The sequence below is a fragment of the Megalops cyprinoides genome, chromosome 12, assembly GCF_013368585.1.
Source record: "Megalops cyprinoides isolate fMegCyp1 chromosome 12, fMegCyp1.pri, whole genome shotgun sequence".
NCBI lineage: Eukaryota > Metazoa > Chordata > Actinopteri > Elopiformes > Megalopidae > Megalops > Megalops cyprinoides.
The window spans coordinates 28,637,316-28,663,613 of NC_050594.1; the positions used below are offsets into that span (position 1 = coordinate 28,637,316).

The window sequence follows — 26,298 nt, forward strand, 5'->3', positions numbered from 1 at the left end:
TGGCTGGGGAAGGGGGTGTGAAGGGTAATTTTAACCGAGAGCAAGTGCTCGTGAGAGAACGAGCGAATGAGCAGGCAGGCGCTGTGAAATGCGTTCGCAGGGGCGCTCTGTGCATTTGTCAGGCTTCTTGGCTGGCAGCCCAACTTGGCTTTTTGTAATCAAGGCATGATCGCAGACTCCATGCAGCTCCCCGCGCCTCTCCCGGCTGCCTCGCGTTTGGAAGGAGCCCAGCTTTCGCCGATGACATCCAAAATGCACAGACCTGTGAGTGCCTTTCCCTCCCTCTCTCTCTCCCTCTCTCTCTCCCCCTCTCACCCTCTCTCCCTCTCTCCCCCTCTCTGTCTCGTTCTTTCCCTCTCTGTGTAAAGATTGTCGCCGTTTAAAGGAATACAGAGGCTGGGCCAGATGCAGGCTCTCAGAGCCCGGCCGTTCTCGCCTGCGCTGCTTCTTTTTCCCCCTGCCGCTGTCTCGCTGACGGCGTGGACGCGGGGTGTCAGATAGCGGGCTCGGATGAGTGGTCCTGCCAGCCATTGCTCCGGCGGCCTCTGCCTCTGCCTCGGCCCCGGCGCCGTCGGCTGAGCGTCAGAGCCTCTGCGCGCGCGTGAGCCAGCCGCTGCGGGTTCAGGACCTGCCCGCCTCTCAGGGGATCCTGCAGAGAGCACAACTATGTAGGGGTGCTATTCTCACTCTGCCCCCCGCTCTCTCTCCCCCCACCCCCCCCCCTCCACCACTGCTGCGTCCCTCTCTGCAGCGACGACACAGTCTGTCTTTTACCCCTCTGACGGATGTTCACGCACTCCTCGCACTCCGCCTGGTCTCCTGGTGCGCCTCTCCTTTTTCCTAAAACGGTGTGTCAAGGCCTGGAATGGTGGGAGACCCCGGTGAGCAGAAACTCTCAAGCAAAGTTTAGTTCAGTCACGTAGCATAGCACACAGTCTTTGTAAGTTCAACTTTTCTGGATGTAATTTGCATTGGGTTATGTTTGTGTTCTGTTCATAGCCTATTTTTTGATGTTGAATACTTGTTTTGGAGTGTACATTCAAAACAAAATGCTGTCCATCAGCAGTCAGTATTTTAACAGTACTATGTTGTCAATACTGAATATATATTTTGATAGTGCATAGTGCCAGTAGCTCTCTGCTGTGTTTGATCTCCTCCCATCTTTGGGGTTTTTAAAAAATGAGACCGCAAACCAGCTCCGATGGTCCAAATCCAAAATACCAGACAGTGTCATTTCAATGCTGCAGAACTCGAATTGACGGGCGCCCTTTTGAAAATAGCAGCGTGGAGCCGCGTGGAAGGATCTGAATCCAGCCCGTAGATGAATCACTGTCCCGCTTTGTGACACATGGACGGTATCCCTCCACCCGGCGGGGATACTCTTTTGTCGTCGCTGTGGCGACAGCGCGTGAGTGGCAGCCTCGCTGTGTCCCCTCCCCTCCCGTCGGGCAGCCCGGCCGTCTGCCTCGTGGCGCAGATGGTCCCTTTTAAACCCGCGGTGACGCCGCCGCGTGGGCCGAGGGGCTGTGCCCAGCTCGTGCCCGGAGGCGCGCCGTGCCTGTCGGCGGGGGCTTCCCTCGCGGCGGCTCCCTCCACCGCGCCGCTTACGCAGCATCTGTCTGCGTCTGAGCCGTGGGGTGGCGTCTCGCTCTCAGAATGGCGTTGCCAGCTCGTGGGATGCAGTGGTGGAGTTCTGCTAAGAGAAAAGGGGGCAAGTCATTTGTATGGTGGGTTGTGCTTCTGTGGTGGAATACTCAGAAGAGTGGAAAATAGTTGTAAGTCTTCCATTGATGAGCGTGTGCTCTCTGGCACCTCTGTCCTAATGATGTGAAACTTTGGGATTGTCTAAAATTCTTTCTTAAAATTTAACCTCAGTTTAACCTGAAAGTATACCCTCATTCTCTTCCATCAGAGAGCGCTCATGAAGAGATACTGTATATCTGCGATGTGGAAGCAGATTATACCCACAGGATAACAGCATGCATAGCTCTGGGGACCAGGTCATTTTGCTGCAAACCGGGGCTTTACTTAACCGTAAAGACCATATTGCTTTGGCTGTTAGCAAAGGAGGATTATCAGGGCTTTATTGTTAACCTTCATGATACACATGAGGTTTGACAGCAGCCTTTGAGCTATGTCATTTGCCATCTCAGTATCCTTCGCCATGCATGCGTGTCGTATCGGTTTGTAGTTAATGCTTGGTGCGCAGAGATGAGAGAATCTTGTGCACTTGAGGAATCTTGTCTGTAGGTTCCCCATGAGCACCGGGAGCATCGTCTGGCCTGGCGCAGGAGAGCGAGTTGAAGGTGTTTGTCTCCTCAGATCTGACACCCGCCTGCGTGGGAGTGCGACTGAAGTCAAAGTGGCGTTTTTATCCCTACATCAGCTGCGTGGAGTGCATGCCATTGGATGTGCAGTATGAAAGACGCCGCTCTTTGCCTTTCTGCACATGCACGTTTGCCTCAAAGGCAGTGCCCTGATCCTGCCGCTGTCACAGGATTTCTCCAGAAGAGCTGCGGATTAGAAGTGCATAAGGGAGAGTTTAAAAGCCTTATGCTCATCAGCTCCCAGGTGGCTCAGTGGGTGAGGCGCTGGTCTCGAGTGCAGGCGGAGCCACGCAGCCCGGGTTCGACCCCAGCTGTGTCGTTGTGGTGACCGGGAGCCTGGGAGGGACATATTGGCATGGTTCCCGCTGGGTGGTGGATGAGCATGTTGGCAGGATCTCTTCATCTCACCATCTCACCTGTTATTTGAGAGGTGCCTGCGAGTTGCTCAGATGACAGTGGAGTGCCTGTCCTCTGAATTAGTGTCGGCTTTAGTGTGTTGCGTGCCGTGGGGCTTTTAGTATGAAGAATAGCCATTGGCAGCATGTGAGCATATCGCAGCATTGCATTCGTCTCACTTTGGCGCTCCTGTGTGATGAAGTTGCAGAAGTTGTCGCGGTGAGGCCAGCCTAATGTGCAGGTGGCATTTCCAAACAGGGCTGCGTTTAGAGTAACAAGCACAAAACGCCTCTTTCACAGAGGCCTCTGAGGTCTTTGAATCAGCGTTGATGCCAGCCATGCTTGTTTTCATTCGTCAGACGGTGCCACACTTTGACATTGTCACACCACCACACTGCTCATTGGTACAGGGGCCCCCGGCCTCCCCCTGTCCTGCCCCACTGCCCCAGCACGCTCTCCGGAGTCCTGGAGGCGCGTGGCTTGCTCTGCTCTGGCCGGTGCGCGGGGCAAGTCTTCACTCCCCGAAGCATGTCAGATATGTGCCCTTTAGTTCGCCCCGCGGCTGTTTAAAGTGACAGCATTTCCAATGCGTCCTGAGGCCCACGCTGTGGAGGGGGGTAGACAGGAATGTGGCAGCTCGGAGTTGTGGGTACCACAGCAGGCGGTCGGGACGTTGCACGCAGGGTAAGGCCCTGTGAAGTTTCCCATGGCTCTGTTACCAAGCTGGACACCAGGAAGTGTTCCCTTGCATTGATTACTCTATTGGGTTGTACACAAATGCAGTGTAATACAGTGATCTCAGCTGTGTGGGTTCCAGCCTCTGGATCCTAGTGCGTCCTCCCAATTCAGTGAAATAAATGAACAGTAACATTTCATTTTGTTGTGATTAAGTCTAAGGGTCATTTGATTATGTGGATGGTTAGATAAGTAAAGCACAGTAAGATATTTGTAAATAATGAACGATTGCGTTTGCAATCATGGTAACCGTTGTCTGGAGTGCCAGCCTTCAGGCATTGAGCAGTCTGGCGTCAAGTGCAAATTAAATGATCTAGTTTTGAATGTTCACATAGCTTTTGTGCAGGAATGTTTATTGACTGCTGGAAAAAATCAATGTTGAGAGGCTTGGCTATCATAAAATGAATTGCCTGGTACCTTGGGGATTGGAAATAAAATGGAGCGATCAAAGCAGCAGTGGGGTTGGAGCGATACATGGGCAGTGGACAGTGCCAACCCATGCCTCTGTAGTTCTTCTTTGAAAAAAGGCAGCTGGAGATTCACAGCCATGAGATTTGGCCTGAGCTGCATGTAGCAGGGTAGGTCCCATTCTACTGTTCAGTCTCACAAATGATGTCATGGTGAATCACTTCCTTGTGGGTTAATTATAGACTGCTCTGTTTTTAGCACGAGAGGCTAATGTTAGCTTGCAGGCTAGCTCTCAGTTCAGATAACCTCAGCAGATATGAATACACCTCTGTTCACCAAATGCAAAAAGGCTCCTGAGCCTCCTCACATGAGCGTGATCTTCTGTTTAAAAGCCAGTAACGAGCCCTGTGGCGGACATGTGAGAACTCATCGAGGCTTTAATGAGAAGCATGAGGTGGTCCAAGGGAGCGTGCTTCTCAGAGCTGCAGTGCTGACATCATCAGGATTTTTTAGATGCTAGGCACTAGTGTTCCGTCATGGTAACTGACCCCACAGACCGTCCATCTGTAAGATTGTAAGGCTGGTCAGCTGAAACTGAGGGGGTGAAAGGTCAGTGCCCACACAGAATTAACATTCCAGGTACTAGTAATTTTCCTGTTAGAAAAATAGTTCCTGCAGAAGATTTAGATCGCACAATTCACCAGATTTCTACCCATTAATAAATCGCCTGTGTGAAATTTTGGAATGAACGTGTCTCAGGGTCTGCTAGCCAAATTAGTGGGTGTTCTGACATAAGCTTTTCTCTCTTGTTAACAATTTCCTTGCAGGGTGAAATAAGATGGATTTGTGTTTCACTGAAAAACCCTGCCCATTTGCTATTCCTATGCATAGAGTGTGAAACAAAATCTCGTCGTCATTGATACTGGTGTTTTGAATCTCAGGAATTTATTAAACTGGAATCACAGTGGGACAGAACTATTTACTGTGCAAAACAGAATGGGTTATTTAAAAAGGCTCAATTTCAGACTGCACTTTCATACAGTAGCTTCAATATAATGCGCAATACCCTTTGCTTGTATAATAAGTATTGTTACAATAATTGAAGGATAATTTCTGAATGAGGTAAGAAATGTCTGTTTTCCAAGTCCCTTACTTCACTCAAGGGGCATAGAAGCTCAGCTGGTGGAGCTGCTGCATATGATAATTAAATTCCTCCATTCAGTTTAAAAAAAACCGCTGCTTTATGCGTGCATAAGGGAAGAAAAATTTGGGTTCATGACTGCGAGGGAAAGCTCCTTCGACAAACGAAGGTACATAGAAGCAAGTTAGATACAATAAGGAGGCGCAAGTCCTCAGGTTTTTGCTTTGATGTATTTGTGTTGTGTGTATGTGTTTGCGTATGATGTTTTACACGTTTAACGCTGACCTAAAGCGCTGCAGGCGTGTAAGGTGACGACGGCCAGTCGCCGTGCCGCCCGTCGGTCCTCGTGCGTCCCGTGTTAACGCGTCATTTCTCCGCACTGTGGTCCGCAGAGCCCTACAGATGTCATGTTCAGAAAGAAGGAGCAGAAGGATGCGGAGCTGGACAAGAAGATCGAGGCCCTGCGGAAGAAGAACGAGGCCCTCATGAAGAGGTACCAGGTGAGAGGCCGCGGGTCCTGCCCCTCCACACTCGCCCCTTCCTTCTGCGACGTATGACATGGAAAAATCAGTGCGTTTACCGAAGGCTTCGTTTAAGACCGTTTTACCAGCGCTGTCTTCGGCATACAGACGAGGCAGAAACGGATGTAAATAACTGCACCGTGCCTATCTGCAGATCAATATTGTTGCGGACTCCACACGTTGAGTTGCCCAGTGGCTCAATGCTGGTAAATGGAGCATTTTATATGGACACAAAGAGCAGAAAAAACCTTGTGTGCAGCACATCTGAGATGCTGATAGCGGCAAGCGATCAATCCATAATTAAAAAAGCTGACTGAATTGGCTAACTATTGCACACTCTCTGGACAGAGAAGAGGACAGACCTTGTTTTGATCAGTAGATCTTAATTTTATTAGAAGAGAATATAGCTGCTGATCATCTGTTTTTTAGGCTTTTTTAATTTTAAATTTCATATTTGATCTGATCACTGATCAGATCACTTTTCATCTGACGATTCTGATCATTTTAAGTGATTGATTTTTATATCTGAGGCTCCTATAAGCAGAATTCAGTATTTTTTTTTTTTTGTAAAGTATACCTCATTTTTTGTAAGCTCAGAAAGTCAGTGTAAAGGATTTCATTATTATTTATTTGACTTGCCACCATAACTCTCCTCCTGATTCCATCATCTTTCCAATATGTTCTATTTTCACTGCATAGTTCAGTATTGTCAGGCTTTTTTCATGTCGATGTCTACATGGAGCACACTGAAAAATGAGCTGTTGAGGAGCTCAAGCCTCATAGCAGTTTATTTGTGAATATCTTGTCGGATGGTTAACTGTAAACCCACTCTTGTTTATCGCTAGATAAGAGGGAGTTCATTCTTTGGACCGAATTCACTTTGAATGTCTCGTCTTGACTTTGCCCCCTGGACTGGTTTGTCCTTCACAGGAAGTGGAGGAGGATAAGAAGAGGGCGGAGCAGGAGGGCATGGCCATGCAGAGCCGCAAGGGCAAAGCAGAGGACCTGACAATCACCATCAACAAGTCCACCAACGTATGTATCCCTCCCGCCACCAGGTGGAGACGTTCTCTTTCACCTGTCTGAAAAACAGGTGATGGCACAGATGTCACCTCACCTCATAGCCTGTTGGTTACGAGTCATGTCGTAATGTACTAGTTAAATTTAATGTGGGGAATAGAGCAGCAGAGATTGCTGCTCTCTCCTCATGATTCATGGTCTCCACCCAGGGACCCAAATGTACTCTCTGCCTCTCCACCCATAGCCAGCAGCAATGAGACGTGTTTTGGATTTAAGACGGTCACTCTGTTCCAGTGTTTTACTGTCCCCTCTTTATGTGTGCTGGAGCAGGAGGCCCGTGTTGTGACCAAGAAGCCGGGGAGCGGGGAGCCGCCTAGCCCGAGGGGGAGCCAGGAGCCCTCAGAGGCGGATGCAAACCCATTCAGCATGGGACGGGGCAAGCGGCGGCAGCTGCTGGTCACCATGACTGGCAACACGAAGGCAAGCACTATGGCTGAAGAGGAATCGCCTCATTTATCCTCTTATTAAGAAAAGCAGAAATGTACATGACTGTTCCATTTTGGTTTATCACAATATCGGATACTTTAAATCAGCCTGTAGTGCTGTTTGATAACACTTTTTTCATCAGTGACAATAGCGGGTCACTGCAGAAGTTACCATAAGAAAATAGAGAGGTTGTCCATCTTGGTGACAGATAGGCTGACAGTGTGCTTCCTTGACTGCAGGGCAAGAGGATTGTAAGTGAGAAGAGGGGGCAGACCTACCCCCATAGCCCAGGGGGCCTGAGGGACCTCACTGAAGAGGAGGAGGATGTTCAGTATGTCAGGAGAGGGAGGCATCACCAGCCCTCCAAAGCGGACGCAAGGTCTCAGGTGCGAGCCTCACCATCACAGACACCTGACGCATTCCACAACCAGGGACTGCAAGCCTGCACTAAAATGGGGCCTTTGTGCCGGCACCATTAAAGGCTGCGGTGTATCAGGAAGACAAAGGCGTGTAACCGTAGATAATCGATCAGACGCCTATTTTCTGGCTCGGCCGGGGCCTTTGGTGTGTTAGGGTATCCCCCCTTCCATCTCTCTCCCCCGTCCGCGTGCTGTTGCCTGGCAGCCCTCTCCCTCCGTCTGTCCCCTCTCATGCGGCACTCTTATTTTACATAGATGTCAGACGTCTGGGCGAGTCCCGCCCCTTTTCTGTTCCAGCACAAAAGCCGCAGGGCAGGGGGAGGAGCAGGGGGCGGTGATGAACTAGGAGCCGGGGGGCCTGGATGCGTCTGCGGCATGCCTGGCGCAGCAGCCGAGAGCGGCACGGCGGCCCTCGCGATGCATATTCAGAGCGCTGCGCGTCGGCCATAAATACACCTCGTTAGGCCCTTTTGTAGCGCGCTCCCTTTCATTCCTAATGAGACTGTGGGGAGACGCGTGAAGGCAGCTGCCTGCGTGCTTCCACCAAACGCATGCCGCATTCCTTGGTGTGTCCTCAGTCAATTTCCCACTCTGCTAATGCTTCAGCTGAAGTTCCTTTGTGTTCTGCCTTGCCCCGTCTTGACCTTCTGAAGGAACGGAATGTACTATGTGACAGTAGAGCAGTTGAAATTGTACTCCCTTTGCATCTTTAGGCATTGTAATTCTTCTGACGTGGATCCCTGTTTGGAAATTCTGCTGCACTGTCATGAGCTCTCAGTCCATGAGTTTGCTCGAGCCTCGCAGAAATCGGGGCGGTTCCCGGTTCCTCCTGACCGAATTTCCTCTAATAAATCCCGCGAGGTCCTGCCTCTGGTGCTCAGCCCTAAAGGGATCCTCATAACTTTCTCCAAGGTATCTGATGCGGACAGAAAATTTAGCACCCGCGTTGTTTTGTCAGCAGCCTGTGGAAATGTTTGTGGAAGACTGCAGCCGGAGGGAGAGCGGTGACCAGCGTGGCTCTGCGGGTCACTCAGAGCTTGCTCTGATCCGCTGATCCCGCGCCAAGCCCCCACACAACAGCTGCTGCTGCTGAAGCCGCCAACAGGCGCACCGGCCGGGGCTTAAAGCTGCAGCCGCAGAGGAATGCGCCAGTCACAAAGCCGGCCTGGTGACGCAGGGCAGGGCGGGGCAGTTACCGAGTCACTGTAAACACAGCCGGGCCGTCTCTGCTGAAAAAGCCCTGGCCTGGCCTTTCAGCCCGTGCATGACGGCGTTTCTAGACCTTGTCAGAAACTTTCTTCGTTTAGTAGCTGTGTGGGTAGATCTGTAGGCCCTGTCAGGAGCAGGTCACGGAGCTTTCACATCTTCTACATCGTTTCCAAACCGTTTTCCCCAGTTTCCAGGAGCGCGGCTTCAGTAATGTGCTTCTCTCAGCTGTGCGTCACCTGTTTCCCATCCAAGACCTGATGTCAAAAGCTGAATGGTCTGGTGCACTCCACACAGGTGTGGGTGACCCGCTGTAGGTGCCCCGTCACTGGGAACAGGAAGATTGGCACCAGCACCACTTCAGTCTCCTGGAACAGAAAGCTGTGAGCTCTTACTCACAGACTCTCCTCCTTCCTTGGGCTCATTGTTTCCCAGCAGAATGAAGAGAACGATTTAATCTAATTAACATTTTGCTGCTGTTTTGTTCTGAATGGGATCATTATGCCTGCCGATAGGAAGGGCCTGGCGGGGTGCCAGGCCTGGATGAGAAAGGCCTTGTTTTGTGCAGCTCTGGAACAAAGGCTGAGGCACAGTGTTGCACCAGAGGCACTCCCAATGCCTCCCAGGGACCGCCATTAACGCCGGCCCGGTCTGCTGGAGCAGAGGTCCCCTAGCAGCCTCCTGGCTCCAACTGAGAGCTCCTGGCCAAGCCTGCCTGTCACACCTCAGTGCGGTGTGAGAACCTTGGTCTTACTTACTATGCAGAAACCATCGCCAAGCAAGCTGAGTCTAACTAGATACGGCTTTAGCTGCGTGATATTCTTCCACATACAGAATATTAAATTGTTGAGTGGATTCGACAGTCACTTGCTGCTGGCAACCTGCTAACATTTTGGTATGTGGAGACAAATGTTTGTAGATAAAAATAACCAACAACAGATAAAACATCAAACAAGAGAGATGAAAATCCTGCATGAAGGCAATCAGAAATGTTGTGTGTCTGCATTCATGTCATTTGTAAGTTGGGAACAGTTGCAAGATTTTGTGGTTGAGTGCAGAGACTTCACAATGCAGTTTTTGGAGAAGACAGGGCCTTGGGGTAATGTTTGCATTTTGTCCACTTGGGGGCACTGTTGAATTCTTTATGGATATATCTCTCTCTGACTGGTTATGTGACTTCTCCTTGGCTCCTGCAAAGCAAGTCACTCCAATACCATGTTTGGTTTAAGAAGACATAACAAGCAGAAATCAGAAAAAGCAGAAGTCAGAGAGAACATAGCTTTGTAGGCACATATGTTTATTTAATTGTCTACATTTGGGGTTTAAAAAGCAATATCTTATATATCACCCAATGCATTTATTTTCATGTTTCTGTTTGTATTGGCTCTCTGAGACATTTTTCATTTAGCTTTTTCTCTCCCTCTCCCTTTGTCTGGAAATACTTGACCATCCATTTGAACCCTGACTTCAAGGGTAAAATAATGGGTTGTGAAAGAATCATGCATCATAGTACTGTGGTAATATCCGTACATAAATATTACAGTATTTCACAGCGGTTCCATTAATGTATATTATAATCTGAGAGTAATAATGAGATCATTATGAATGTAGTCATCTTGTAAAAATGTACTTGTTCTAGATAATAAAGAATATTATTTATAATATCATTTACATATTCCTTAAAATATTTTAAGGAATATTACCCACAATGATATACAGCCTTTCCATTTTATCCAAATAAAGCTCAGCTCTCAAAATAGATAATTGCTGAAATATGAGTAAACATCAGCTTCATAGACGTCATTCCTAGGCAAGACTCTTGTCACTCTCCTGACAAAACCAAAAGCTCCTGTGTCAAGAGTCAGTTAAGCCACTTAAGACAGAGGGATCACTTGAAGCCAACCTTGGCGCTGGCATAGATGACAGGGGTTATGCCGTGACCGTGGCAGCTTGGATTACACAGCTTCCTGAAGGGGCGGGACCGGGGGTCATGTCTGTCATTCGTCTCTCTGTAGGAGGAGGAGGGGAAGCAGGAGCTGCAGAGTGTGGCCGAAGAGAGCCAGTGGCTGGCGGAGTGTGACCCCTACCACCAGGTAAGAGTCTGCCCCCCCACCCACCCAGCGCTCAGCACTGATGTAACCACGGCAGGCCACCTGAAGTGGCTGCTTTTTCTGTAGCTACTCGTAATGTCCTCAGGGTGGGTGGTGATGTCCTTAAAGGCACTTCCACTTGGTCCCATTGCTAGCCTTTTGCCTTCCGAAGTGACAGCTTGATTTGTTTGCAGTCACATCAATTACAAGCTATTCATTTGCTGCCAGAGAGATATGTGAATATAGTTTTCTTTGGAATCCCAAATGTATTATCATAATCTTTTTGATTTCATGGTAGAAATATAAATCCACACATCCAAGATTCTGCCTTCCTGGGTAACAGCGGCTTTGCTAGATAACATTACAACCCTGTACAGATATGCAGCTGATGCTCAATTTTGGAAAATGTTTGGTAGTACTATGGAGAATATTACCTTTATAATTGTTGAATACTGAGAAAATATCCATAACTTGTTGACAGCAAAAACTTCTCAATCCTAACAGTAACACATCAGTGAAAAGAGAATGAATGGAAAAAAAAGCCTAGCTTGGTGTAGTCTCTGCGCTGTCCATCATGGACGTTTCCAGCCTGTCAGGGCGCAAGTCTTTCATCAGCTCCACAGCCCAACTCAGGGACCTCCTCTCAAGTTGTGTGATTCTGGTGTAGAAACACAACGCAACAACCACAGCTGTCGTAGGTCAATTGTCACAGGTGAGTTTCAGTTAGGGAGATGTTTGACAGGCCTACAGTCCATATATCCGGGAATGTAAATGTGACATAACCATCAGCTGTATGAAAAATACCTGCTTCCTGTCTGTGTGGCTCTTACTGCAGAATTTGCATGAAAACCCACCTCCTCAGACAAGGGATAGTGATTGAATACCCCACATATACTCTGGATTCACATTATACCTAGTACTCAGATACTGAGGTACAGTCACCTTACTGTGGTTATAGATGAAAAAGTCTTTGCAGCCAGGGTGACATTCGGTGTTGATTATGTCCCCGGATAGAGTGTTGAGCTGGACGTGGGAAGGGTAGGGCACACAACCTGAATGTGTAGATGAAAGAGTAAGCTACATTAAAAGATGTCATGCTTGACTTGCTGTGTTCCTGTTTGTGTCTGTTTTTGGAGACTGTAAAAAATTAATGCTCATGCGGTGCCAGAGCGTTTTTTTTAAGAAGCCAGCATGGCATTAGAGGGAGGTTTTTAGTCCCCCTTCTTCCAAGAGCACTGCTAACCTTTAATTTATTAATGCGTCCTTCTCCTCAACATGCAGCTGGCTGTTTTGAGGGTGGTGCATTGTGGGTTTTAATGATGGCCACCATCGTCAAGAGCTTGATAGTAATGTTAATGTATGTTTGTGTGTGTGTGTGTGTGTTTTCATCTGAGACAACAGTGTACTGTATGTAAGGTCAGAAATGAATGTCACTGGTTTTGACTTATTAAATACCAGTCCTTTTTAGAGCCTTGAAATTATTGAAATGTTTGTTCATGCTGCCGACAGTTGATGCATTCACACAGTGGTACATACACACTGCATATGTTAGTGTAACAAGTGTGCATGTATTACTGTATGTGAGCTGGTGAAGCTGTTCCATCCGTGTTGCTCCTCCTGGTGCGCAGGCCCTCCCACTGGCACAGTAAATTGAAAGCTGTAATTGATCAGGGACTGCAGTGAGTGCTGGGAGCGGGGAGGCTGCCTGGAATAACAGTCACAGGCCCGAGCTCTCCTGTGTGTCCCCACGTCCCCCGGCTCCGGGGGAAACGGAGGAAAACAGGGCAGGGCACAGACACCGCGCTCTGCCAGCCCTGCCCGCAGGTGGGCACCCTGTTTACCTGCTTCTGATTGGCCCTTGCCTCTGAGACAAACAACACCTCACACTCCTTCTCCCCCCCCCACCCTTACCCCGCACGCAGAGTCGCTCTGAGACGGTGCGCTGCGTCATCTGATGCTGCAGGGGAACTGAGGTTGACTTTCAGTCAAGGCCCATCCTCACAGCTCCCACGTCCAGCCTCCAGCCTACTCCTCTGGACGTACAGCGAATGTCTTTGCCATCATTTCATCTTCATGCAAAACGAAAACAAATGGCTGCTGACTTCTGTAAACGAACAGTCATTAATTTTGTATATAACAGCTGTGAGGCTCAGCAGCTAACACTGTTGACATATGTCTGCGTATAAGCAGCTTGCGAATAACAGAATACTGTAGGCCTAGATTTAAATTAGTGTGTGTTATATAGAGGTCTTAGGAGAATAATAGTGACTCAGTCCAGTGACGGGTCCACATTGCATTGTGTTGGTGGTGTAAAAGCCCTCAACCAAAAGTTTTGGCTGTCCAGAGTTGGTAGCGCGTCCCTCTTCCTCTGCAATTCATGCCCACAATTTATGCGAGTATTCACATTTTCAATAACCAGTAATTTTGACGTATTCTTATAACTCAGCAGTAGCTATGGAGATAGAGTAAGAACGTTAATATGGCAAGTCTCTACTCAGATGCTTGTCCTGGCCGGGCAAGGTGTGTGTTCTCTCAGTGGGCCTTAGATGTGTCTGTGCAGTGGAATGAGGTTGTAAGGCAGGTGTCTGCGGTACAGCAGGTGATCCTGCACCCCTGCAGAGAATAAGCTTGGCATGCTGTTGGTTCTCTCACACCTGGATCAAGGGCAAACAGAAATGCACACTGTACACTCACATGGTCACAGCCATACACATGCACACCCACACAGCAAAACACATACACACATGTACAGACATACACTTGACAGGTCTTCAAAACTCAGACACTATGATTATCGGACCTGAGTGCTTTATATTTTCTGCAGTGTCAGTTTAGAAAAGCCTGCTTTCTTGCGCTCTGTCTGGTAGCTGCCCCGCTGTTAGATGAAGTGAAGGGCCGTCGGTGTGATGAGCGTGCGGAGTGGCTGATCCGTGGGTCTCCTCTCATTTCTCTGTCTGTGAGAGACGGGGTCACTGTAGGACACGGGAGAGCTCCGCAGAGCGGCATCCAGTCACTGTTGGCCAAGTAGGCTGAGCTGCTCCTGCCGCCTGCCCACATGCATGCACACTTCTAATGGGGCCCGGTACAGAGGTCTGCATTTCCGCTGATGCGGTCTCCTCTACTGATAACATTCTGCTTACCCCAGAACTTAAATAAATGACCCAGGTCATGTGGCACGTTTGAATGATTATCATATGATTGTGCTGTTTTGTTGGTTGTTGTATTTTGAAGAGACAACAGCAAAATAATTGTGGCAAATGGTACTTGTTCCATGCTGATATGGCATGTAGCTTCAGGTGTTGAAGACCAGATTCTCTTCAGATGGTAAGATGGAGAAACACAAGGCCAAGTTGCATTTAAGAATTTAGGAAACATTGAGTAGCATTTCTTTGAAATGGTGCTTGTTCAGTGTGTGGTTACATGGGCCAAATTGTTTATTGTTACTTCATTTTGATATCAATACTGTTAATGGCCGACCTATTTTCTGTTGTCCTCCAGAGAATCTTTTTTTACATATTATGCTCAAAGTGTTTATTGTGCATAATATTCCTCATTTGCTTTTGTACTTTGTGTCACAATGCATGGGCTAGAATGAGAGTATCCATGTGACTTGGTGTAAAATAACAGTATTGTTTGTCAGTGGCCACAAGCAGATAAGTGACACTGGGGATTATGAGGGAGACGTTGTTATCTATTAAACTCTCACTAATGAGCATATGACAGGATACATCCTTATTGGTTGTACTCTTCAGAATATAAGCACTGAGACGCAAGGGGGAAAGCACCTTCTGTGCTTAGCAACTGTTACAGGATCAGAATAAAAATTCTCAATAACTTGTTAGGATTGGGTAAAGGAATATCTGTTGTCAAGGGCAGAAAATAACTGGAATTACATTAGTAACCAACTCGCATCAATTTTCTGTGGAAATATCTCCTCCTTACCTCAGGTATAACAGACCTACAGCTCAGACAGGTCAGTGGAAAAGCAGATATGGATTGCAGTGTAATTTCCAGATCTACAGTCATTCCCTGTGCTAGCTCTAGCATAGAGCTTCATGTTCAGCTGTGTCCTGTTTATTACTAATGAACAGTGAGCACTAGCTGACCCCACTTTGCCCAGCCACTGAATTGTTTGGCAGTTCAGAAAGCTTTTCAGTGCCTCTGTTTGTGGCTGTGGAGCCTGTCCAAGAACACCTGCTTACTGTGCTAGGCAGGACTGGCCTCCTGTCAAAATTTCACGAAAAAAAGGGAAAATAAAGTACCTTTTACGCAATGTTGTTCAAAGCCTTTTTCCAAATTATTTCCCAAATCGCAGGCTGACACATAACAACACCATTGTGTCCATCTACCTGTCTGTCTGTCTATGTCTGTCTGTCCACCTAAGCTGCATCTCCATCTGTTTCTGTATTGGACATGTTACTCACCACTTTCCACATGTGTCCTCCGACGGAGCCTGTGTAGTCATTTGGGTTGGCGTGTGTCCCCAGGATGCGGAGGGGTCTGTCCCGCAGAGTCACACCGACCTCACCGTGCCCACGTCCAAGGAGGAGCAGCTGGAGTACCTGCGCTGGAAGAAGGAGCGCGAGCAGATCGACCGGGAGCGCGTGGCGCGCCACAAAAACGCCAAGGGCCAGTGGAGGAGAGCATGGGACATGGACAAATCGGAGAATATGTAAGCTGCCGTTTATTTTTTGCACCGTGGGCCGCAGTTTGCGGCGTAAGCAATCTCCGTAAGCATTTCGGTTCACGCATGTCAGGTTCTTCTGTTTGGACTGCATGTTTGAGGCTCTGTTTCCATTTGAATTATAAATTAGTTATAATTAAAAAATGAGTGGGGTCTTTTTTGTGTGATGTTACTGCTGTCCTTTTTTACATTAGCAGGCTGTTTGTGCATGGCTTTTTCCTCATGGGTTGTTTGCTTCCGCTTGCCTCTGGTAATGTGCATGCTCTAATGAAGGGGGGGGGATCCATGGCAGTCAGAGCACTGTCTGTGGGGGATTTGGCACCCCATACGGGGGCAGAGCTGAGGCAATCTACACTGTATGGGGATATACAGTCAGGATGTGCAGACATCATATCCTCTGTTGACAGCTTACGCTCATGGACCACACTCCTCCTTTCTTCTGAGTTAAAATGTGGAGAGCACAGATATACACAGCTCACATCACCAAGCACCCTGTGTTAATCTGTTATATTGTATTTTGAAATATATTTGGTATCTGAAAAGGAAAATGTATGTTTGCATTGTGTGTGTACTCACTATTCAAATCCGTCATCACACATTTCACTTAGAATTCTTACTTTTCAAACGCTGACAGAAATTAAAAATGGATGGTGGACACATCCATCAGAAAAAAAAGAAAAATATTCACTGACATCACTGTCATTTGTTAAATCATCCACAGAGAAAATGTGTGTGTGAACGTGTGTTTTATGACCATGAGAAGAAGCGTCTACATGGTAACATTTTTTGTACCCTCGGTTTAATTTTCCTCATTGGTTTGTTCTGCGGGACCGTTACCGAATGTAGCTTGCAGGGGTACATCTTCACCCTAACAACCCACTGAAACGCAACGTCACTCTGCATGATGTACAACATCCTCTCTCGACCTGCTGCTTCTCCATAGCACTCGCCTTTAACAAATTTACAATCGTCGTAAGTCACTTTCGACATGTGTGCGCATCTAGCTTGCAGGTTTAGCTGAAAGGTTTTGTGCTGGCTTGCTGACTGGCTGGGATGTGACTGCATACTTAATATAAGTACAGAGCACTCCATGGGTGCTGTTTGCACAGCGTTTGTGGAATGCTCTTTGCTGTCATTTGCTATCTGGAAGAAACTAGAAGATTGCTGGTGGTGTCACTACCATTTTTGGTCTACAGTGTAAGAAAATAACTGATAAGAGGGAAATATATTCCATATTTCTTTTGGTACCTTGCCAATTTGTAGGCCTAAGAAGGTATCTTTAAGACTGCATGTTCATGGAGGTAGAATTCTTGGCTGACAGCAGCAAATTTTTACTGCAGTGATTTGATCGAACGCATTGTGTCCTAAATCTTCTGCTGTAGCTGCTGAATGGAAGAACAGAAAATGTTTCGCAGACAGTACTGAAAAGGTGGTGATAAACCATAATGAATGTAATTTAGAGAATGCAATTTTTCATCATGCTACCCAAAGCCTAAATATTGCCTTTACAGGAATAATTCAGTTTTGTCTTCTCTGCATTCTTTTTGATTCAGCAGATGTTTTTCTGAATTTTATAAGGCCTACTTTTGCCTTTGTCCTGTCCCATGATACTGATTTCTGCTCCTGTCACAAGGCTAAACTCAATCAAGCTATGGATTAATAACATGGATGTAAGGGGAATGGAATTGAGTAAGGTCTGAAACAGCAAGAAGTGCTGTTATGAAAGAGACTGGGTGAAGAGGCACATTCTTGCAAATAAGGTTGTTCATTGTCAGCGTTTTGAGTGTGTCTCTCAGATTCATTCCTCCTATCTACAGCAGACACACCCAGGCATGCCCAGAATGTCAGCAAAGGCTTTAGAACTGTGCTCTCATGCTTCAGGTCTCATGGAAAAGTGAAAAGAGTAAAGCTCTTTATTGAACCATTGTCCAGGTAGAGCCTGGGAAATGTTGGAGACACTGGAGGTCGAGGAAACTTAGATGTCATTTCGCATCAGACAAGCAATATGTTCTTTTGTTACTGACTTAAGATTAGAGTGAATAAACTGTTAACGGTCAACTGGGTACACTTAACTTATTTGATCTCATTGAAAATACTTGTTTCCTTAATGAAATTGATAAAATTTTCCCTGATGTAATTACCTCAGTTTTCCCTGCTTTTGTTGATGTCCTCAATTGGAGTCACATGTTGCTTTTATAAAGCAGCAATGAAATGTAGAACTTGAAGAGCAGTGGTGACCTCCATGGAGTCTGCAACGATCCACATGCAGTTAAACACAATGAAAGCAATGTGAAGTGGGCCACAGAACATTGCAGTTTCCTCAGTTGGGAAAGTACATCACTGACTTAAGAAAATAACAGTAGAATTAGATATATGTTTAATTTGGAAACAAGTTTAAAAGCCTACAATACTGTTATTACTGACAAGTGATGTGTAGGTTTGCTTTGTTATTGACAAATAGGAAATGTTCCTTGGAAGTACAGCTGGAGTTTCTCAGCCTACGTTAATGTTTCTGTCATTTCCCAAATGTGTCCTCAGGCAACAGCAGACAAAGAATTCCCTTCATCTCTGCGCTTCCAAAAGCAAATCATGTTCCCCCGGACCGGCCAACGCTTAGTTAAATTTGCCATAAACTGCAGGCATTGAGGGTAAATGATGCAAAGGAAGTGGGACTATTTTTAGTGCAGGTTGGAATGCCTTGCCTTATTTGGAAAGGTTTGATGATGCACCGGAGACTGAAGAGAATGAGAAATGTCCCACTCGTTCTGGAAGAAAACATCCCCACAGAGTGAGGGTTGAGGAGACGTCTGAAATGCAGCCAGGGTTACAATTTGTCCATGTCTTGTGGTTGAAGACGCGTGTTGTGTTCATTTCAGAGATGTGGGTCTGATTGAGGGGTTTGCTGTGTGTCAGCGTGAGCACTTAATTTGCTGTAATTACATTGTCTCTCTACAGGTTTGGGGAGAGATTTCATGGAGAAAGTGAACGTGGGAATCAATCAAGAGGTGAGGAATTCAGTAATGGAAATTGTATATAAAGACACCCAATATTAATGACTTCATTGCAAAATAAACAACACGTACTACTTGGTTGATATGAATTGTACAACCCTGTGGACTCCACGTTGAGACAAGACAGAACTGAGGAATCCAATTGATAATAGACTAAGGTTTTTCTTTACACTACTACAAAATCAACCAAAAAGAGCACATTTTTGTATATTAACAGCCTTAAATAACATGAAGAGATTACATAAAGACAGCTTAGAGATAATGTATTTTAGCTTTTTTCGGCCTTTCCGCGTGAGACTCGGTCTCATGGCAGATACTGTAACTCTCAGTGGCTGTTGGTGGTTTCCTGTCATAAGCACAGGCTGGGAGTAGAAAACTTGATAACTGTATAAAACGGTGACAGTTGCATCACTGAACAGGGTAGTTTCCAAAAAGCTTTTTATGAATTGGATGAATTGGTTGCTTTTTTTCTTTTCTTTCAATATTCTGTTGACGAATGGACCAATGAACATCACATCCTAGAAATCATAAGAAAAGTAGCAGCTAGCTACAGTTGCTGCTTAATGCAGATAGCAATATATGCCTGAAATCATGAAACACCAGACAGGAGTTTCCATCAGTTTGAAGGCTGATATCAGTAATGACGATATAGCTCCAAGCAGCTATGACTGAGTCAAGCACAAACTGGCTGTCAGAAATCATTATTGGTGTCAGAGTATGAAGATTGCTATCTACTCTCAGGATTAACATGTGTATTTAGAGCAGTAAAAAAGAAATTAAGGGAAGGCCCAATGCTGAATCTGTTACTGGTCATATGGTACAGATTCCGTACCGGGTCTTCCCTGAATTTGATGTAGTTACGTGTTCTACAGACTTGTATAGATATGTCAATTTTGTATCTAATTCAAACATAGTTTACCCATAATTCTGTATTAAAATGAATACTTCAAATTGACTAGCCAGTGGTGGCCATGTTTTTGAAGTATCAACAAGTTTTTTTAGTTTAGAGTGTGATGTTTAAAAGGTAGGTGTCATAAATGTTGTGCAAACCAGTCCAGCTGTTTATGAAATGTAGTTTTTTATGGATATGCTAATTTTTATTTTTAATCTGTTCTTTTCATTGAAGCCTGCCCATAAAAGTCTCTCCCAGGGCTCAGTTAGCAAGGCATTCGCCTTGAGTGCAAACTGAGCTCTCTGGTCGGGGTTTGAACCACGTTATCTACAACACGTCATTTTCTGAATTCCTTCGTTTTTGTATTCTTGTCAACTTGCAGTGTAAGAAAAAAGGGCAAAATCCCAAGTTAGGAAGTAGTAAATGCATAAACCAAAATGTGAGGCAGATTTCATTTTGTTTCTTTACTGCTTCCTTTTCTTTCTCAAAAATATTCCATTTTCTTCTACCACTGACCTTATTATTTGTTTGAGAGGGTATCATATGACAGTAAGATTGGACTGTTTGATACCATCAAGCAAACAGCCCCGACCAACATGCTATGGGGTCCCTGAAGTTCCATTTTCACAGATATATACCCACTTCTTCATATGAATTGAAAAGTATCCTCATAATAATGTGAATTAATGAAGCATTTAAGCATAGAGACTCGCACATTCGTGATGAAGTGCAGTGTTATGTAAGTAGTACAAATTGGCATACAACTTTAAACTTGTTTTGTTATTTCTTACAGGAGGAAGAGGTCATCCAAGAAGAGGTCATCCAAGGCCTGCCACTGAATCACGGGGTAAATATCAGATCTGTATCAGACTTTATTTATTTATGGTGTCGAATGAAATTGTCCCAGGATTCTGTTTCACAAAATGGCTTTTGAAAATGTCCAGTGTTAGCTCAAGATCTCTGTTTTGAGTGAAAGTCTGTTTCACCAACCCTCTTATTGACTAACATGATGGCACATAAACCAAACTTCCCTGGCAGTGTTACATCCTGTCCATGCATTTTAGTTGTCTTTGTAATCGTTATGTGTTTCAGTGACACATCGTTTTTTCTGTAATCCAAACCCTGTCGTCATGTACATTTCTTAGTAATTCTTCCAAATAATTGCTGCAAAGCTTTTAAATATATTGTGTTAATAATGTAGGAATTCATTCATCTTAAGTCATCATTTTAACTGCTGGCAGCAGTCATACATACTGTAAAAACCAAGGGCTTGTTAAATTATCTAATCATCTTATGGAACCTTTTCCCTGTTTTTGTCCATTTCTTAAAGATGGATTTTATTGTGTAAGGAGCATTTATTGTAGGAGCATACTGATCATTTGTAGAAAACAATACTTTGTGACCGGTTCTTTGTTTAGCAACTTGATCAGTTGCTCATGAAAGGCTTTTCAAACATTTGATCTGAGAATACATTATATCTTTGTCTTGTGTGTTATGTTGTTCCTCTAGTTATTGATTTGCGTTACGACAGAAAAAAAGAGACCTTTCAAGTTGTTAAAAAGTGTTAAATGCAAGGAAAGTGTGATATCCTCATGACTGCATAGCTATCCATGCCACTAATACTCATTGAGTGATTGAAGCAAGTGAATGATAGTTATGTCTCTAACTACAACTAATCAATCAATTATCTGCACGTTATGTATAGCTAAAATATGTAGGCATGCTCCAAGGGAAATGATTGCTGCTACAGCGGTTAGTTTATCTGTATCAAAATGTCAATGCCTGCCTTGCGCATTTCCAAATTATAAACCAGACAGTTATTACCTGTATGCCTAATAACGGAGTGAATATGACACCTTAAAATGTAAATGTACTTGATCCCAATTTGCCACATTTGATACATTGATATTGCTGCCCTCACTGCACTAATATTCCTATGGACTATAAACAAACGTCTGTCACTGTCTTGCGCTTTACTGGAGCTGATTTCCACATTCCTGTAACACATTTCTAGCACATTTTTTTTGGATATTGCTTTTGTATTTTCTGTTGTCTTGTAAGTCCCCAGTTTTTCAGCCAGCAAGCATACCACCCTGTAATTTTCTCCTGTCTGATTGCCAAAGCTAACTGTGGCTGGACTTAGTAATTGGATGGGAGGCCACCAGGGAAAATCGGGTTGCTGCTAAAGCAGGTGTTAGTGGGCTGGTAGGATGTAGCGTCTCCTTTGGACCAAGCAGAAAACCAGCACAGTGACAAGGACACCGTGCTTTCTAACATGAAACATTAAACTGAGGTCCTGACTTATTCTGGTCAGTAAAGATCCCATAGCAAAGAGTATGGTGCCCCCTCCCCCATTCACCTCACCTAATGTGTGCTAAGTGTTCTGGTGGAAAATGGCTGCATGCAGAGGACATACAGTTTTACCTACTTTTAGTGTATGATGACTTACAAGCAGGTGTTTTAATACAGAATATTATTCTTTCTGAACTAATCATGGCTTGATATTAAAAGCCACTGCTTAAATGCATCCTGCCATTTATTAGATAACAACATCTGTGTTTTAATGTAGCTGTAATTGTTTGCTCGTGTTAGCTTTGGGGCTTTCAATAAATCAGCAGGGTAGGGTTGTCAACATAGATGGCACAAAACCTTGGTAACGACATATGTTTTTGAAAAGGGAATAAATGTAAATTTATTTAGTTGAATTACCGAGAGAGTGAAAATGGCTAACACCCACAGTCTTGTGGTCTGAAATGATGTTTCCGGTCCTCCAAGGTCACCCACAGCAAAACAGAGACAAGGGTGGCAAAAATCTGCCAGCAGTCAGCAGCAAAGCCAAGGGCAAGGACCGTCTGACTGGGAGGGCCCGGAGGTGAGTCACAGTGCTCACCGTGCCTCCTTTCCATCTCTGCTACAGCTGACCTGGGGATGCTCCACCCGAAAAAAGTAGTCACATCATTGCTTCAGAAAAGGAGGCAACTCTCACTGCTCCTGTCTGTGGCTAGTGTTTACAGTGAGCTTCATAAAGCTTCATAAATGGCATTTGTTTTTAGATTTGGCTCCCTCTGAAATAAGCTCCCACTGAATCTGACCCACTGGCATCACACTTCAGTTCAGCAGTTGGGAAAGTGGAGGAAAAGGGGAATTTTTATTAACCTCAATGATTTGGTTCTATAAAGTATGTCAGACATCACAGCTATACATACCTAGATAGATTAGCCTAGATAGAATAGGAGTGTGTCTGGGAGAAAACTCAATTTCCATGAAAGTGAGTAAGCCTTAGTCATGTGTACCCTCTGTGACATATCATTTTTAGATGAAAATATGTGAATTAAATACATTACATGAATAGTAAATAATAAATAAAAATATTTATTGGTAGTTTGTAAAGATGATATAATCCGTCAGAGCTAGTCTAAAAGCATTGTCCTATTTTCAGGCCAAAATCATTGAATGGTTGTAATAATAGTGTTGGATTACAGTGACAATTTATCCTTGTATGTAGATTATTGTGATCTACACCATTTCAGTGTGATTATTAAAATGGCTCTGAGCGGGAGCTTTTCAGATTGGAAGAACCATATCCATTTATGCTTTGAATGAAACATAATCCTTAGGATCTGATTACATGCTCAGCTTTGACAACACAATGGTGCAGAATGCTGTCTATTTCAATAATCTGAGAAGCTTCAAAAACTAGACAGAATGGTAGTCAGTATCGTTTTATTGTTAGTGTAATGAATGCTTTTAAGTCACTTCATAGGTATTATTTGTTGCTGGTGTATTCCGTTCACCAGCGTAGCATAATTTATATCATTGTCATTTAATGGAAACAGAACAAGTTGTTCATTTGAAACCAGTGTTGATGTACATTTCAAAATGTGTTGTGAATATGTGACCTCACATTAATTTGTTTTATTTTGCACTGTGCATTTCTGGCTGTACTGTGTGTCCTACACATGGGCAGTTTTAAAGGGTTTAAAGGGGATTTTTTTCTGGACATCATCTTTAAAATCAAACTGGAAAAAAAAGACATTTCAGAATTTTCCAGTTGGTCCGAAAATGCATTGAAAGGGTTAATCATTGTTCTTTGATCGATGGTACATTTTTTTTTGCCTTGAAGTCAGAAGAATAGGAACTATTCAGTCTGTGACTCAGCGGTCCCGTCAGGAGGCTTTAGAGCGTAGCGCAGGAGTCTGTTTCTGCTGTGCCTGCCCTCCTTCTGCTTTCATGCAGTGACTTTTAGGATACCCACTGTGTCCTCCAGAAGGACACTTTGAAATAGTCTTATTCTGGCAAACACAGTGAATAATACAGTCTTACGCCATCGCTACTGCTTTCTCCACTCCCAGCCTGGGATGGATGTGTGTGTATGTGTGTGTGTGTGTGTGTGTGTGTGTGTGTGTGTGTGTTCTAAAAACCTTTCCTCCTGCAATTATACAGACCAAAGGCGAGCTTATTGCTTTAGAAAAGGCTTCATTTTTCGATGTATCACCAGTTTGAATGCTTTTATCCTCTCTTAGTGGTGCTTGTGGAAATGAGGCCTGTGGTGCCAGTGTCTCCTGTCGTGCCAGTGTGCCAGTGGAGACGTAGATGACATGGTAGAGTGCACTCAGGCCTCATTGGTGTGGGCGAGCACTATTAGGTCAGCCGCGGTACATAATGGAAAAGTGCAGAGCAGGGAGGTGCTCATGGCTCCAGCCCAGCAGCCGGAGTGTGGCGCATCTGATCGAATGCCCAAGGCCTCTCTACAGTCTGGCTGGAGTCGGCTCTCCACCGCCATCATAACAATCAGTGCTGATGATCATTCTACAGTGCAAGTACATCTGTCCTGAGTCTTCCCCAATTTGGAGCCTTTTGGTCTGGGTGCTAGTATCATTAGCACTGTAGTATTATTGTTATTATTAACAAAAAACATTGTATATTACTCTTAAATTGTTGGAAGCAATGACGTGTGGGGTCCTATGATTTGCCACATTCTAGAATCCATTTGTCTGGTGCCAAAGGCAAAGCCTGAAAGGCTTTCTGGGGCAGCTGGCAGCAGAGGCCGCAATACTTGATTGGTTGATTGATTTTTGACTGATTGATTTAATTGACTGATGTGAAATAAGAACCTTGTTAACGAGAAGTTTTGTGGAATTTCAGATGGGATGCTAAGGAGGAAGAGGAACATTTACAGGTCAGTCATATATCTGGTGTATGGTCAACTGTTTTCCTGTGTTTTTTCAAGGTTATTAGTCTTAGCCCAATCACTGGTATATTCTGTATTGATCAGTAGTGTTCATATAAATATAGCTTGTTGAGTTCACTCTTTTCATTATATATATTTTACCTTCATCTTTGACAACAAAATCTGAGATATTAGCTTAGAAATGTTTTTTTGTGACTAATGTGAAATTGACAGAACAGCCGTACATTACCATACTGAAGTCTTTTTTTTTTTTCAAAATGGGTGTCTTGATAACTTAATACATATTATGGGACATTGTCACTCCTCTAGACTTTGGAGACCAGCTTTGAAGAGTTCTTAGAGGAGTTGGATGCTTTCGGCGACCCTGAGGTGGACAGCTCCACACCGGGGGCAGAGAGCAAGGAAGCAAACATTGGAAAGGACTCCCCGCCTGACATGGGCGCCGCAGGCCCTCAGGAGGCGGTCAGTAGCGGTGGCTCTGAGGGAGCTGGAGATGTCCCCACAGATGCTGCCCGTAGTGAGAGGCAGGAGAGCCCTGCAGCGGATGCAGCCTCAGGGACTCCAGCCACCAGCCAGGGAGACAGAGCACCGAAACCGCGGAGAGCTTCTGAGAAAAAGGTTCGCTTCTCAGAGGAAGCCATTAAGGAGACCAAAGCTGATGAGGAAAGCCCAAGCCCCCTTCCCTCCGAGCCTCAGCCCAAGGCAGCAGAGGCTGGTAAAGGAGCCTCGTGTTGTGGTGACGAGGAGGCCAGGCCAGCCCCAGAATTGGACCTGAGGGCTCCAGAGGAGGGTGACAGTCAGAAAGAGGACCAGGGGGTCTCTGACCCTCCCCACAGCAATGCACCTCTCAGCGGTGTTCCGGCAGAATGTCAGGCAGAGGGGCAAGGGCTGGTGGAGGCTCCCAAAACCGAAACAGATGAAAACAAGCCCAGCAACATGCATGGTCTTACTCCCAATCCAGAGACAGATCACAGAACCATGGATGCAAATTCAGCTGCTCCCTCAGAGGAAGATCATGACCAGCCCCTGAAACATTCTAAGAACATTGCCACTAGAACCCCAGGTATTTGCGCAGTTCTTTTGTAGTAGCTTTGTAACTTTGGTTTTCCCAAAGATATTCCAGTAACCTGAGTCCCTGTGGTGCTTTCATTTCCTCAGAAGAGATGATTGACTCGACTCTCTCTGCACTGAGCCTAGGCTCTGGAGACCCTCATCCTTATCACAAGACCAGCACTGACAAGGTGAGGACTGGACTTACACAGAGAGGAGATATCTGGAGTCCAATTCATCCATTGTCATTCCATTCTCACAGTGTTCCGGGTGCCTGGTGATTTGGGGGCAGGTTACGGTATGTTCAGCATCATTAGAGGCAAATGCATTGCGTACTTGTCAGACACTACTGCAGCCTCAGCTGGTTTAGTTACTGAGTAACTGGTTCATCTTCTTTTTCTCTGAGATGGACAAAATGATGGTGCTATCGGTGCTGAGATAAATGGAGTGAAGTTTTCAAAATTCTGTTTTGATCTGTAATAAGTTGCATGTGCTAGAATGATTATCTTAACTGCCCTTATTTTAACCATGTTTTTGCTTTGGTTTTGTTTTTCAGGTGAAGGAAAATGGGAAAATAGTGTAAAGTTGAACATGAAGAAGCTCCTTGCGTATACCTTTGTTCTTTGAGGTTAAGGATGCAACAAACTGAAACCAAAACAAGCAAAACAAAAGTGTTTTCATCATTTAGTTTGAGCTCTGCATTGCTCCTGGTTATAGTGGA

At 45.3% G+C, this 26,298-nt stretch overlaps 1 protein-coding gene across 1 annotated transcript; it reads left to right on the forward strand.

Moving 5' to 3' along the window:
• LOC118787324 (coiled-coil domain-containing protein 9B) lies at positions 1 to 26,264 on the forward strand. Its single transcript, XM_036542843.1, has 14 exons — positions 1 to 264; positions 5,400 to 5,507; positions 6,459 to 6,563; positions 6,879 to 7,028; positions 7,274 to 7,420; positions 10,675 to 10,752; positions 15,237 to 15,421; positions 18,389 to 18,438; positions 20,130 to 20,183; positions 22,112 to 22,208; positions 24,482 to 24,515; positions 24,837 to 25,590; positions 25,686 to 25,768; positions 26,134 to 26,264. Exons 1-14 carry the CDS (start codon positions 166 to 168, stop codon positions 26,158 to 26,160), a joined length of 1,971 nt encoding a protein of 656 aa, XP_036398736.1. The 5' UTR covers positions 1 to 165; the 3' UTR covers positions 26,161 to 26,264.
• Positions 26,265 to 26,298: the final 34 nt, after the last annotated feature.